General features: G+C 45.6%; 1 protein-coding gene across 6 annotated transcripts in view; it reads right to left on the bottom strand.

Annotated features, from left to right (window-relative positions):
• RAD51B (RAD51 paralog B) overlaps positions 1-14,904 on the bottom strand; it is a 550,373-nt gene that overhangs the window by 127,523 nt on the left and 407,946 nt on the right. For all 6 annotated transcript variants that reach the window (XM_081121112.1, XM_081121113.1, XM_081121114.1 and 3 more), the window contains one exon: positions 12,493-12,596. In XM_081121112.1, the coding sequence (XP_080977238.1) occupies positions 12,493-12,596 (104 nt within the window). The remainder of the gene's footprint in view (positions 1-12,492; positions 12,597-14,904) is intronic.

The following is a 14,904-nucleotide window of genomic DNA, read 5'->3' as shown; positions in this document are numbered from 1 at the left end:
GGTGGAGGAACAAAGGAAGAGGCACTGTCACTAGAGCCCAGAGGATGGATGCCCAACTCCAGCTCCCTGTGGAGATTAAACCACAAAGGGATCATGAAGGAGGAACTAATGTTACTGCCTGAGATACCACTGGGAGCTGCGAGAGGAAGGCAGAAATACATGGCTTCTCCCATACATCTGCCCTCCATCCTTACTCCAGGGCCCCAAATCAAGCAGAATCAACGGAAAGGGAGCCTGAGAAATGCATTGCTGGGTCAGTTCCCTGTGATTCCACGCAGAGCAGGAGAAAGGCAGAGAGTGGATCTAAGAGCAAAGAAGCAATTGACTGGCATGACCCACTAAGGCAGAGATTTCTGATTCCCAACGTGTAGATGGATATCTTTTAGAAAACACTGAAGCCTAAACTGGTAGTTCTCCCAATTAGCTGCTCTCCACACCCCTGGACCTTAAGTTTGCCAAAATTCACTGAAGAGGGAGACATAGCTATCCAAAGGGCCCTCTCCTCCCTGAGCTCTTTGCAAATCTAGTTTGCATCTTTCATTTTCCCCGCCAGGTGATTCCAAACTTCATTCTTCACACATTCCGATGACCATTGTCTCTTTACAGAAGCCACATTTCTAAAGGACGGAAAGAGCACCGAGGGTGGAGAAGAGGGAATGATTGGCTGGAAGCCATGGAGGGCTGGGGGTAGTGGTTTTGACTTAGAATTCTGCACAATATAAGAAATCCCTCTTGATCTCCAAGCTAATTCCCAATGGCAGTCATTGAGGTCTGGGTGGAAGCATGGAAGCAGCCACACTGTCCCGTAATCAGGGAACTATACGTGTCCTGAGCAGGGCTGGCTCCCATCTCCCTCCCAGGTCTGCTCTTCCTCTTGTACTAGCCCATTCAGTGAGCGACAACTTCATCTATTCACTCACTTATCAGAAATGACTCCTCCTTCCAACCTCCTTCCAGACTTTTTCTCTTGGTGGGTCAATGCTGTTGGTCCTGCCTCCTTACCATCTCGTCCCTCTTCCTTCTCCATTGCAATCGCCACCATTTCGGTTCAGGCCCTCATTTTTTTTTTTGCATCCTGTTTCAAATCCCTCCAAACCAGCATGGGAGACTCTCTAAGAGAGGCCTGTAAAGCACAAATCTGATGTCACAGCTCTGCTGGGAGTCTCTCCGTGGAGATCTGAGAGCCTTTGGGATCAAGTCTGATTTGCCCTGCCTTCCCTTTCTTTGCTTTATCTTTATGTACAGGCCTCATATTCCTCACCTCACCCATTGCACAGACAGCCACATACCCTTTACCATAGCACTAAAGACAGACCTTTTGCAGTTCCCACCTTGATGCCTTTGTTCATATAGCTTGCTTAGCCTCTTTCCCCACCTACCCAGCAAGTACTGCCACACCCTTCAAGTCTTATCTCAAACACTATGCCCTCCTCTGAATCCTGCCTTGACTATACCTTCCCTTTGGAGAGTTCGGACTACCCAGCATCAATGCCCACACTCCTGTCACAATTCGCTCAGTGCCTTCTTGCAGGCATTTACGTCTGTGTCCCTCTCCAGGTGTTCTCCCTCTGCTTGTGTGGGTTTTCAGGGCAGGAGCCTGGGCTTTACTGGACTGCATATTTCCCATATTCAGCACACATATCTACCCAGGAAAGATCTGGAAGTAAAAAAAGAAGAGGGAGGGAAGAAGGGAGGGGTGGAATGAAAAGGGAGTGTCCAATGCAAAGAATACTTAATGGTCTTGTCTCGGTAAAAATAGAAGAGTTATAAGAGGATCCATGCCTATGGTTAGAGCACACACAATGGACTAGTATTACGATTACAGTCTCTGGAAGATTTATTGCTAAATATTTTAAGCTGTAATGTACACCGTTTCTTAATTGAGGAAAAATATTAGATTTTTAGGAGATGAAAAAAGTGACCAAGGCTTCACAGATGCTATGGCAGTCACTCAGCCAACTTGTCTCAGTGGGTTTTCTTTGAAAATACTTGGCCTTTGGACAACCAAAACATGTAATGAGACCCCCTATGCACAGGGGTCCTAGAGACGAATGAGCCTTTGCTAGAAATGCCTGCTGTTTAATTTAAACTGAGATTATAGGCTGGTTCCTGAGGACTGGCCTAATCAAGTCAATGGGATCAAATGTTGACGTACTCTCAGCAGAGCCAGTCACAGGGATCTTGGAGCAAGAGTAAATGAGAAAAGGGGGAGAGGGGATAAAAAGGTAAGGCTAGAGCCAGAATGGAGTCAGAGGTAGGAAATGGAGCTCAGTCACAAGAGGAACCTAACATTCCAGTGCAGTCAGTGTAGAAGAGGCTACCTGGAGAGCATACTGTATAAAGAGCTACAAATAAGAGAACCACTGATAAAAGCATGGCTGTTGAAGGGTCAGAGGCTGCATGGATCTACTGAAACTGCATTCTAAGGAGGCACTGCATGAGAACACAGGATAGCCAGCTCTCCCAGTTCACTAGACCTGGCAGAATCTTCGTCAGGGTAAGGGGATAACACTTCCAGAGAACAGACAATTCGGAAAGGTTTTAAAGGTAAATCAGAAAATTGATTATAATGTGGGGAAAGTGGCTTTGCAAGGAAAGAGTAAAGGGAAAGGTGTCACTTATATGTCATCTAGTGACATCTATGAGGGAAGGGATATCTTTACTGGGTGCACTGGCCCTGCAGGCTTTCGCTGGAGGAGGCCACGGGCAGGTGGGCACAAGCCTGTCCTCACTGTGGGCAAGACTCCACAGAGACTCTCTCTCTCTTCTTTTTTTTTTTGATAAGTGGCAGAACACTGAAGGTGAACCCAGAATATGGAAAAGACTCTGGCTAGAAAGGCCAGAACTTGGAAGCTGAGAGGAGAGGCCCAGATATGCCCTGCCTGGATGGCGAGGTTCAGAGGACCATGTCCCACGGAGCAGTCTCCCTCCAGAATGCTCTGTTGCACACAGAGCTGTACTGTTACAGGAAACTATCAATGATTACTTCACAGAGATTAAAAAAAAAAAAAGCTCTCGAAAAGCAAAAACTCATTCCACTCTTTGAAGGGATCATACCACCTGGTATAGTCATTGAAGGTGGCTGGGTAGACCGAGCAAAGCAGTCAGAAAGCTGGGGCTGTGGAGGCTTTGGGTGATCTGTGCTCAACCCCTCCCAGATATACAAGGTGCCTCAGTTCCACCTTTTTAAGGTTTATAATGATGCCCCTCGCTCTGGAGGCTTGATGCTCAGATAATTCTGTTACTTAGAGTCGTGGATCATAATCCCAGCTCAATCTCTCCTTGCCAATTCTGAGCCAAGAATTCAGAGGTAGGCAGTGGGGTACAACCACTGTAGCTTGGCTCTCCAAAGGTGTTCTCACAGTCATAGTCCCTTTGGTAACAATAAAACAAGGGTCCAAGACTCAAGCACACATGCTCTTTGTCCTGGATGCCAGAACTCTTAAGCTCTGCCAAGCCAAAAAAGAAAACTTGCAGAAAGAGACCCTCTGTGGAAAAAATCTCTGCTTCTAGCACTTGAACTCCAAGGCAATTGCCAGGAGCCACTGACTGATTTAAAAATCTAGGCAAGGCTATTGTGTGTGGAGAGAGGGGAGACGGCGTATGGAAGGAGTGAATGTATCGATTCTACGGCAACTGAGAACTCCACATTATTTAGAGCAGCAGAAACCAGGAAAGCTCCATGACTTATATTGCAGCTGACAACCCCTCACTCATGCATTGGATAGTGTTTAGCGTATCTTAAAATGTTATGGTAACATAATCAGACCTACATAAATTCAAATCATTCGTTTTCCCTTACACCTCTACCGCCTTAATCCTTTGTCTGCTTCCCATCCCCCTACACCTGATTTCATAAGGTATTAAGATTATGGAGGGGCCTGAAGCCCCACCCCACCCATGGCCCCGATCAGGCTGAAATGCAGCGCAGTGCTGTACATGCTGCGACTCCCACAGCCACGGCGGACTCCGGGGGAGCAGCAGAGGCCACAGGCCCGGGCAGCGCACCGCCTTGGGAACAGACGTGCCCAGCAACCAGCTTGGAATTCTCCAAGCCGGGTCTGCTTTGGCCACATGTGTGACAAGCTGTGCTTTTCGAAACCCCGCCCCCACACACACACACACAAGGGCAAGGGGCCTTTCTGAATCACGGTCACATGCCAGATGTATTTCTAAGGCAAATAATGGCAAGAGCAAGAGAAAAACCAAGAAGCAGCTCATCTCCCTCCTAATGTCCCTGTCCCAGAGCAGAAGGTGCTATCTGAATACATAATCAGTAGGCTTTGGAGGTAAGCTAAGTGACATTCTACAGCTAGTCATCCTTGGGCAAAAATCAGAGAGTAAGTGAGAACCATTCATTGCAAGCTAAAAGAATCATCACTTAGTCAAGGCTCCGTTTTCCAGTACCTCATTTGAGTCCTAAATTTATTTATTTCTTTTTAAAAAGCCTACATCCCACAGAATGTGGTAACAGAAAGAACTTAGGTGCTGGAGTTATACAAACTTGGTTTCAAATCTTCATACCACTACTGAATACAAGTTACTTATCCTCTTAGCCCAGTTTCTCTCTCTCTCTTTTTTTTTAGAGATTTTTTTAAATCGAATTTTAGAGAGAGAGGAAGGGAGAGGGAGAGAGAGAAGCATCAATGTGGGAAGGAACATCAATCGGCTGCCTCCTGTACTCTCCCTACTGGGGATCGAACTGGCAACCCGGGCATGTGCCCTGACTGGGAATCGAACCAGAACTCTCTGGTGCATGGGATGATGCCTAACCAACTGAGCCATACTGGCCAGGGCACCAGTTTCTCATCTGTCAAAAGGGAGATGATAAGATCCATGTTGAAGAGCTGGTGTGGGGGTTAATGGAAATAATGCTTGTGAAAGGATGGAACATGAGGCCTGCAACCATAGGTACTCGATGAGAACGAACTCCCTAGAAAATGAAGAGGGCTTAAATTAGCCTTGCCTGGAGCATCAGAATAGAGCAGTGATGCCCTTCACTACCACACAATGGGACCCTGAGATGGCAGGAAATGGGTCTTCACAGGCTGTCTCCTGCCTCTTGTCTCCTTTCCTCTATGACCCACACTGACGCGAAGGCTCAAAAATATGATAACCACAGAGCCTCTCCCATGCTGAGAAGACAAGACAAACCAAAGACCAGGACACTCCAGTTCTCCCAAACGATTCGCACACTTTTATCCCATGAGGATAGGTGACAGGAAGCTCAAGATTCAAAGGTGACCCTCCATGGGCACAAGTGACTGTCCGCAGGAGAGGGCAAGGGAAGTCAGCCCTGTTTGCAGGATGTTGTCTATAGGGAAAGTCATTTGGCTGGAAAGTCTATGCTCATTGTGAAATTCAACTTGGAAAAACTTACTTATTTACATGTCTGGGCCCAAGAATTTAAAATGCTGACTTTTATCTGGTAATTCATTGCAATGTGGGGTGGGGCGGTGTCTTTTAAAAATATTTTTCTGCAGAGTTCTGTAGAACCCTTTTGTGAACCACTGGAAGTCACAGGGGATATCACATCACCTACAAACTTGGTAATTTGATTGAGCTTGGGGACTTTTTTGTCCAGAGTTAACCTATGAAAAGTCAGCCCAGTACAGTGAAAATAGCAACAGAGTAGGAATTGGAATTGAATTCCAGTTCCTCTTCTGTTACTTACTAAGTTGTGTGACCCTGAGTAAGTCGCTTCACTTCCACTGTCTACCCCCATCTGTAAAATAAGGGGCTGGAACAGAGTGTGGGTTTGAGGACCACCCCTGTGAGAACCGCTGGAAGTGCTTGCCCTCAATGAATGGCCGTGGGGGCCGGGGCCTGGGAACCTTCACTGTTAACACCTGTGACTCTTAAGCTCATGGCAGCTGAGAATCGCTGGATGGGATGGTCTCTAGAGCGCATCTCAGATGGGACACTGTCAGGTCCTAAAGGCTTTTTTTCTAGTGAAAGTGCTGTTCAGCTTTAAGTCAGTTCATAGTTTATGTAGATACGGAATCCTTTTCTCCCCTCTGCTTTTCCTAACCAAAGATGGTGACCCATTTTCTCCCCACTCATAGCTAACCAACCAAGGCTAAAATACAACATCCTGTCCAACCTTCACTCTCACATGAGCCAAATAAGTTTCGGCGTCCTTGACTCTCAGGTCACTGCCTGTCCAAGAGATCTTGTAGCTGTTTCCCATGTTGTTTTCCAACTAAAAGCACTTTTCTTCCCTAGCGCGACAATGAGTGCTTCAGTTTGGTTCCAAAGCCTTCTACTGTCTCTTCTACTTCCTGCAACAGCTGAGATTTCTCTAGAAACCTCTCATCCACATATTTGCCCTGGTTTACTTAGCAAGTTAGAGCTGGAAGGGTCACTGCATAAGATTTTGTACCAGACAGTGTGTAAAAATAAAACTAGTCAGAGCTGGCAGGGGATGACAGTGGAGATAAAGAACTGGTGAAATGAGTGGCTGGTTAAAGGGGAGGCCACCTAAACATTCCTGGAGTGGACCAGCCATGCAAGTCCTGCCGGTCAGAGATCAGGATCCCCAAAGACAGAAATAAGGACACGTATTGTCTCCCGTGAAAACAAATGTATTCAATTTACAGGAGTATTCTTTATTCACAGATACATCTCTACTTTTGGGTGTTAAAATACCCTTTCCTTTTGGGAGTGGTGGTAACAATTTTACAACTCTACTTGATGAAAAGTGATATCTAAACCCTATGATTGTTCCCCACCCTTGTTTTGTTTTGATTTCAATTTGAACTTTTATTGACCCCATGTGACTCAAAATCTAGGAAAAATGGACTTTCCCCCTCCGCAGAGATACAAGGTCTTCCAGCCAGAGTATCTGAAAGGGAGACCCCGGTCAGGGCCGTGGGAGCCATTGTACTGATGCATTTTTAACTGGTAATTTCTAATAGAACCTCCTCAAGGGAAAGTTTTTTTCTACTTGAGTCCATTCAAAAGTAGTGATTTTTAATTTTTTTTTTAGTACACTGACGTTTTTGAAAGGGAGCCCCATGAAGTTTTTCGTTTGTTTGCTTGTTGTTTTCATGGGTGGTGGGAAGATATTGATGCTCTTCTCTCAGATGTGGCGCTAGAAACGGGGAGGGTGCCCCAGGACCCCCGAGTTGTTCCTTCTCAGGTGGAGCCTGTCTATGCTCTGGGAGTCCAGGCTCACTGTATTTATGTGCTGTGACTGCATACTTTCAGGTAGGGTTTCCTCAGATTTTAATACACTTGCCTGGGGACCTGAAAAAAGGATGTCTTGAAGAGTCACCCTTCTGGTTCCCCTTTTATACGTTCTCCTGATGTGCTCAAGACCTGGTAGAGCCCTTCTGATGGGAGAGTGTGGGCAGGGGTTGGACTTCACACTTGAGCAGCTCTGAAAGGGAGTAAACATTTACACCCAGGGCAATGGGCTTGGCTGGGATTCTCTGTTCCCTTTGCTATTTCTGTAGATATTTATGCCTAAAAAACAATTTCTCCCACCCCTGCAGCATAGCCAAACTTCTCCTCAGGCTGGATCCAGTCACCAAAAAACAGCAGATGAGCTGGAGTAGAAAACAAGAGAACAAGCCTGGTGACCTGGAACCATTTTACAAAGTGAGAAGGGCTCATTTTTGAATGAGGACAACTGTGTTCAGAGCTCTGGCTTGCTTACTCGAAGAACTCCAGCCAGGATTTCAAGGGAAGCCTGCTTCCCACCCCACCCCCCATAGCCCCCAGCATGCTGGCTCTACAAAAAGATATTCCTGTATTCAATATCTTATAGTGTTTCTTTATAAGTGTCTGCTTATAATTGTCGAGTTTGATGCTAAATTTTTGAACGGACAATTACTAATACTTTAAAAGAACTATGAAACTGCAAAACTCAGTGCTATGGAAGAGTGACCCTAAATAAGCAGTGTGTCCTTCCCCAAGACTGGGTTCATGTATGGCTACAAGGAGTTTGCTTCCTTCTTTCTTTCTTTCTCTTTTAAAATAAATGTATTGAATGTGTGAGTGTCAAGCATTGACCTTGCTCTGAGGGTGCGCAGGTAAGACTCAGTCACAGGACTCAGGGCTCATCCTTCAGGTCTCACATCTGCAAAAACAGAACAAGTGGGAGGTGCCACTGTGGGCAAGACAGAGGGACCAGGGCCCAATTAATGTGGGGTCTCAGAGTCTTCAGAGTGATGATGTTGTCTTTAAAATACAAAATGGGTACCAAAAGAAGAATTTTATCACCAGAAAGGAAACACTGACGACTTCCATTATGGAAAACAACCTGGGACTTTGAGAAAAGCCTGAGGATTCAAATAAGGATCAGGAGTTGAGTAATATTATTGGTCCTGTCAACAATTTACGTCTCTTGCTCGTCTCCTCCCTCCAGGGTTCTGTAACATCAGGGTGCCTTCTAAATGGAAGATGAAACTATTGTTATAAAGCCCATTTAAATAAACCCTCTGGACGAAAAAGTCACCTCTTTCCAATTTGTTGAAATAAGAGAGTCATAATATTTATTTCGTCAAGGGAGTGTGAAGCTTAGTTGGGATTCATTTACTTCATTACTCCTTCTGGGGCGCTTAAAAATTTATATAATTCCATATGTGGTTTGTAGGAGCGGACTTCATGAGGATTTCCTGAGAAAGAGTATGAATATTTCATCAAGTTTTGCCATCCATCTTTCAAGCATAGTTACCCTCAGTCTAGCTTTTCCAGTCCCTCATGACAGGATTCCCGGTTACTGGGAGCTTCCCAAAGGGGGGCCTCCGCCAGGCGTCTGGAGGGGCTGCCGGTCCATCACTGCAGGCCCCCCCCCAGCACCTGCCTCGGGGTGTGCACACAGGCTTGCTGTGTACATGTTTATTTCCCCAAGCTGACTGTGAACAACCACAGGGCATCAACCTACCCACATTCTGAATCTCTCACAAGCCTCTTACATAGTAACTAGCAGAGAAGAGGTCACGGAACGAAGGTTTGTCAGGGGAATGGGTACATGCCTCCCATGCTCATGTTACAAGGCAGAAGCTGACCCATGTCTTCCGAACGAATGACCTGCCCTCCCGTTTTCCTTCTTTTCCCGTCCGCCCTCAGCCCAACACCCTCCTTTCCTTCCTTAGTAACCTGATTTGATCTAGTTGAGGCAGAGGTTTCCAACCTGGGCTGCACAGCAAAATCACCTGGGGGTGGGGAACTTCACAAGTAAAGCACACAGGGGTGCCTGGCCTCACCAGCAGGAACTCTGATTTTATTTGTCAGAGTGCTTCCCTGGGGCTGGTATTTTGTAAATGCTCCTGTGATGGGTCTATAGTGCATCCAGGCTTCAGAAACACGGATTTAAAGGATACTCAAGTTCCACCTTCTTCTAAAAGACTCTGAGTTCACGTTCCTCGGGGTTCAAAGCAGTTGCTGTGTTAACTGCTTATTAGGTAACAAGCCATGTGATAGTATCTCAGTATTAGTTTGTGCTTTAACTCCTGCACTTCATTTAGATTGTTCCTGAGTGTGTATGTGTCACGCATGTACACGTGTATTATGTCTCAGTCATCTCTCGTGCTAGACCAGAAGAAACACGAAGGCAGGAATTGTCTTCTACTTCTTAGCATCCCCATGCCGTGCACGTGGTGAACCAAATCATATCGTTACTTTTTAACAAAACCAAACCACTAAAACCCCCCAAGCCCTGGTAGTGGCATTTTAATTCATCTCTAAGGACATGTCTTTAGTAAGAATAAAAACATTGCAAAAAGGGTGGGGCAGGATTGAAGCCGAGGAGGAAAAGAGTAAATAAAAGTCAAATGGAAAAAAAGCTAAATTAGTCCAAAAGAAAATGTTTTCCAGCTTCTTAAGAGAGTTTTTACAAACACTGAAGCAGAATAAACAAGAGAATTGACTTGGCTTGTGCCCTGATAAGGAGATTTCTTCCTTGGTTGTATAATTCTACAATGTTTAAAGGGTGTAAAGAAAATAATCAGCCAGGGAGGACTCCTTCCCTTGGACCATGCAATTCATCTCCTGGGTTAATCGCTCACAGCTCTGCTCAGCTTGACCCGACCCCCTTCCAGCCCTGTGATCTCAGACTAAGCCTCACATTCAAGAGCCCTGGCTAGAGCTCAATGTCACAGAAACAGGATAAAACATAACCTTCGTTCCATAACCTTGATCCCTTGGTGTAGTGGCCTCTGCTTGCGCATTGAGAGAGAGAAAAAAAAGAGGAAAATACAAAAGCTCTCCCTGTTTCTTCCCCTGGTAGCTGGGGTTCACAGTCTGCCTGTGGAAGGATCCAGGCACATCCTCCCACTAAGTAGTGTTATAAGAAGTATTATTTGGAGCGATTACCTTAAAAGCACATATCCCACAACAGGTTTATCTTCACATGGCTTCTCTACTTTGTCATGAAGTAGGACCACAGGAAAGGCCCAATGAATCACTCAGCACACACTAAGCGAGATCAGGTCAGGAGATAGAGACATGTGTCCTATATCAAACTTTATCCTAGTTATCAGGCCACAAACCTAACAGCTGGTCCCCAAAGGCACGCACATTTCTGTAGGTTAATTAAACATATATTCTTTAGCCTTGGTTGGCCATTTTAACACTGGTTGTATTTTACTTTAATTTCTCATTATTGTTTGAAACATGATTCAAAAGCATTTAACTCTGCTCGTGATGGATTAGCAATGATAGTAACGAGTTGTCTTTTGTAGATTAAGATGCCACCACTGACCCATCTAATGGGATGTGAGTTGATAGACTGTCACCGATCCATCCCCTCTTTGCTCCGGGTTCTTCTCGTGACCAGTGCCCTGCATTTGACCTTATGAGCCAAGAACCAACAGCCACCAAAATGTCCCAGTCACCAAAGAGACATAAAATAATAGCGTTTTGGTCTACTAGCCACTTCCTATTGACACTAACAAAATAGAGATGACCAGTTAATTTATTAAACCAAATGAAAAAGAAACGTGTGGCTCTAATTTCTTTATTTACTGATCAACACTAACTAGGATGCGTAAAACTAGAATCAGGGAGCCTGGAACCCATGATTCCATATGTAACAGACTGACTCACAAAATCAGTGTGTGTCACCCAAAATCTAAAACAGAGATAAACTGCAAGTTTTCAAGGAGTAGGGGTAAGGATCCATGAACATGACCGAATCGACATTGATCCACAAGGACTCTGCTTCCTCAAGTAGGAGTCTAGGGAGCAGTGCTTGCTGCTCCTTAGCGACACACCTGACAGCTACAAACAAGGTTTAGTCAACAAAATTTATAACCTGGGGTACAAACGGAAGGTCATTAGGTTCTACAGGAATATTTTTGGATGCGCTCCTGAATCATCAGAGAAAAGGCATCATGGAGGTAATGAGCACGCCAGGGCCTGAGAACTCAAGAATGTTCCCCTGAACGAAAAACACGCAGCTCCGTCTTCTCAGAACATGGCTGACTCAGTCATCGAGCTGGAATGTTATTTACACAGTCCCAGCGAACCAAGAGGAATCCTCTGGGCTGTAACCAAGAGCACTCGGAAAGTTATGTCTGGAACAGGCAAAGGCTCATGTCTGTTTGGGATGATTCCTGACTGCCTGAAAAAGAGCCAGTCTACCTAATGCAGGTGAAGGGCCACAGTCCCTTCCCGCCACCCCCTCGGGAAGGGACCACCAGCAGAACATTTCATTCCTCTTCAATTAATAACTTGGATTTGTTACATATTTAGCAAAATGCGCAGATCTGGGTTCTGTATTCTGCCCTATCGAGCAAATCAGAATAATCACCCGTCTTCCTTTTCCTCCTGTGTGCAGTGGAGGTAATGATGGGACCTGGTCCACACAGAGGATGGAGCTAAGTTAGACATCAGGAAAAATAAACGTCCTAATTAGGAGACATCTTACCACAGAGGTCAGACTGTGGGGGTCCTTTCTTCAGGGGTGGAGCGAAGATGAAGAAAGGGGTAGAAATGAACCCTTCTGGGTGAAAGGGGGACACTCTCACTTGAGGCCAGGACAGAAACCTTAAGTAGGGAGCTCTGGGAAAGTCACCCTTTTGGAGTCTCTCCAGCATCACCCAGTATTTTAAACTACTGGCTTATGAGTCAATGCAAAAGCACCCAGGATCTGGAGAACAGTTTCTTTGCTTGGCAAGGTCTGTCCAGCCTGAGATTTTCAAAGCAAACTAATCTCAAGAAAAAGCACCATCACCGTTTAATTTGTACATGAATTATCTAGTGCTTGACAAATAGGACAATCATTCACTTTACAGACAAAAAATCTGGGATCCCTAGAGGTATGTACCTCGGTCACTTACACGCTATTGGCCGATATCAGGAGACATGCTGACTCTCTTGGGCCCATTCTTACAGTTTTTCCCTGTGTGTGACTTGTCTCCTCTCTTCATTTTAACGGCCGCTGGGGCAGATGGGGATGCTGTTTGTTTCTCCCCTACCCCTCAGTGTTGGGCCAGGACAGACAACGTGGCCTTGACAGTCACAGAACAATGTCAAAGCACTCACCTGTCTTCTCTCTGAACCGAGGCTTTGGAATATCAGCCGTGTATTCACACTGTGGCTCCAGGTGTTGCCCAGTGCAGCTGTGACACAGCTGGATCCGGACGCCCCTGAAACGAAGCAGGGCGTAGCTATGATTGTGAGGTCCTTTCCGGTGATGGTGTTTCACAAACAAAAGCCCATTCATTGCTCGTGGCTTAGGGTACTCGGAGGCTCAGTTCAGGACCACAGAAGCTGATGACTTAGAGAAGGGGGGGGTGTTGAGGAACAAGAGACTAAAAATAAAAGCTGGCATGAGTTTCAGCCTCAGGGAAAGTGACCACTACTGGGCTAAAAGGTAACAGTTATATATCAATAAGAGGTCGCACTGCAAGGCAGTTGCAACCATTGCTAGTAATAAATCAAGCCACTCAATATCGTGCTAGAAAGGCAAAATGCTACTGCACAGGATAAGAGCCAGGTATGAAATAGTCTTAGTTTGAGTTGTAAGTCTTTTTTTTAGCTTGATATGAATTTTAATTCAGTTTTCCTTATTAATATAGAAAAGGTGGCACATGCATACAGAACACCTTTGGCCTTCCAAGCCCTGCACACGTGCGCGCACACACGCCCCGGAAAGAGGAACCTGGATCTCAGCGTTTCATGTCTCTGTATCAGACATCGTTATCCCAAGAGAAACATTCTTTTACCATCTAAGACTTTCCTAAAAAAGGCGGATCTGAAGCAAACTCTCTGAGTTTCTAGTTTCCCAGCACTGTACTCCATCCACTGTCTTACGCCCCCAGAGCTTCACTGATCTCCTGCCATCCCAGGAGGAAACCATTCTGGTCGCCTCCCCGCCTTTCTTCTTACGGGCAGGCCAACAGGTCCCACCACCTAGTAGCGAGCCTCTGCTGTCATATCTAGGTCTCCCTGAGCTCCTGCCCCAGCTTTTGGCCTGGGCCGTGGGAGGAATCCTAGTCTTAGGGAGGCACACAGTCCTTCGGGCCTGAGGATAAAATAACTCCTGAACATGCTTGGTCATCTGCACCCATGTCCCTCTCTGGCCCCATCACTCTAAGCTCTCTCACTGGCTGGGCTCCTGTCCCTTCCCTACTTCTCTGTCCTCAGCCTCCCTGACCTCTCGTCAGCAGTTGATAAAGCTTCCCCTCCTTTGACATCCAATAGTCTAGCTTCTTTTTCTTAGCGGATGGACTTCAGGGAGCTGACCATGACCAAAATTTCCCCTAATACCCAAGTGCCCTCAGTGGCTAGGAAATAAATTAACACAGAGGCCAGTTGTTTGCATTTTAACAAGTAGAAATTGTTTTCTACCACAAAACAGATGTACACTCATCTCCCATTTTTCCTTTACAAATCTCAGTCTACCTTCCAATTTTTCCTCTTGATAGAGAAACACTGACAGAGAAATGCTTTCTGCTGTAAGATCACCAGCATGGCAAGGAAATCAGCAACTGATTTTTCTTTCTTTGCATTTTTATAAAACAGCTTTATTGAGAGAATTCACACATCATACAATCCACCCATTTAAAGTGCAACGGTTTTTACTAGATGCAGAATTGTTCAACCACTGCCACAATCAAGTTTAGAACATTTCATCACCCCAAAAGAAAGCCCCATACCCCTTAACCATAAGCCTCCAGCCCTTCTTTCCTGCCCTTGGCCCCAGGCAACCATGAATCTACTTTTGTTTCATCTTAAGTGTTGGGAGAGGATGGCGAGTAATGAAGACTGTGGTGAATTAGAGAATCAGTCCAGGACCTCAAGGGGGAAGCCCCTGTTCAGCGCCAACTTTGTGATCATGTGTCAGTATGAGTTCATAGTTAGCCACGTCTTTGGGTTTTTAAAAGAGAAGCCAGAAATCAATATTTTAGGTACAATCTCCTGATTTTTAAATGTTGGTTGAATTATTTAATTTTTAAACACACAATAAGCATGCTCAGGAACCAGATATGACTCCCTCCCGCCAAGCCTGCAATGTCTGCTCCACACCAGTGGTTTCTAAGCCTTTATCTCAGCCCCTGACTTACCTTAGCACCTGCCCTCCGTTTTGAACCACAGGAACTAGAAGCCCGATGTAATGAATTTCAGCACCACAAATTCCATATCTTCAAATAAAGCTTATGTCTTCCCATAGAGACTCACCTCTCTTTCTTTGTCCCAGTCTTTGGCCTTCCATTTAATCTGGTTTGAAACCTGAGCTCTATTTTTAAATTTCTCCTGCTCGTCACATCCAATAAATTGTAAAGTCCTTTTGGTTTGGCTGTAAAATCTCACCTGCAACCTTCCCTACCCTCCATTCATTCCTACCCCAATCTCAGAGCAGGCCCACAGTAGCTCCCACCTGGGGACGAATGCTATCGCTTTCCACCTGATCTCTGTGCTGCTTCCAGTCCTTCCCTACTACAAGCCCATCCT

Source organism: Miniopterus schreibersii, assembly GCF_964146895.1.
Source record: "Miniopterus schreibersii genome assembly, chromosome: 1".
NCBI lineage: Eukaryota > Metazoa > Chordata > Mammalia > Chiroptera > Miniopteridae > Miniopterus > Miniopterus schreibersii.
Note: the sequence above shows the minus strand (reverse complement) of the source record. Positions and strands in the feature narration are given on the sequence as shown.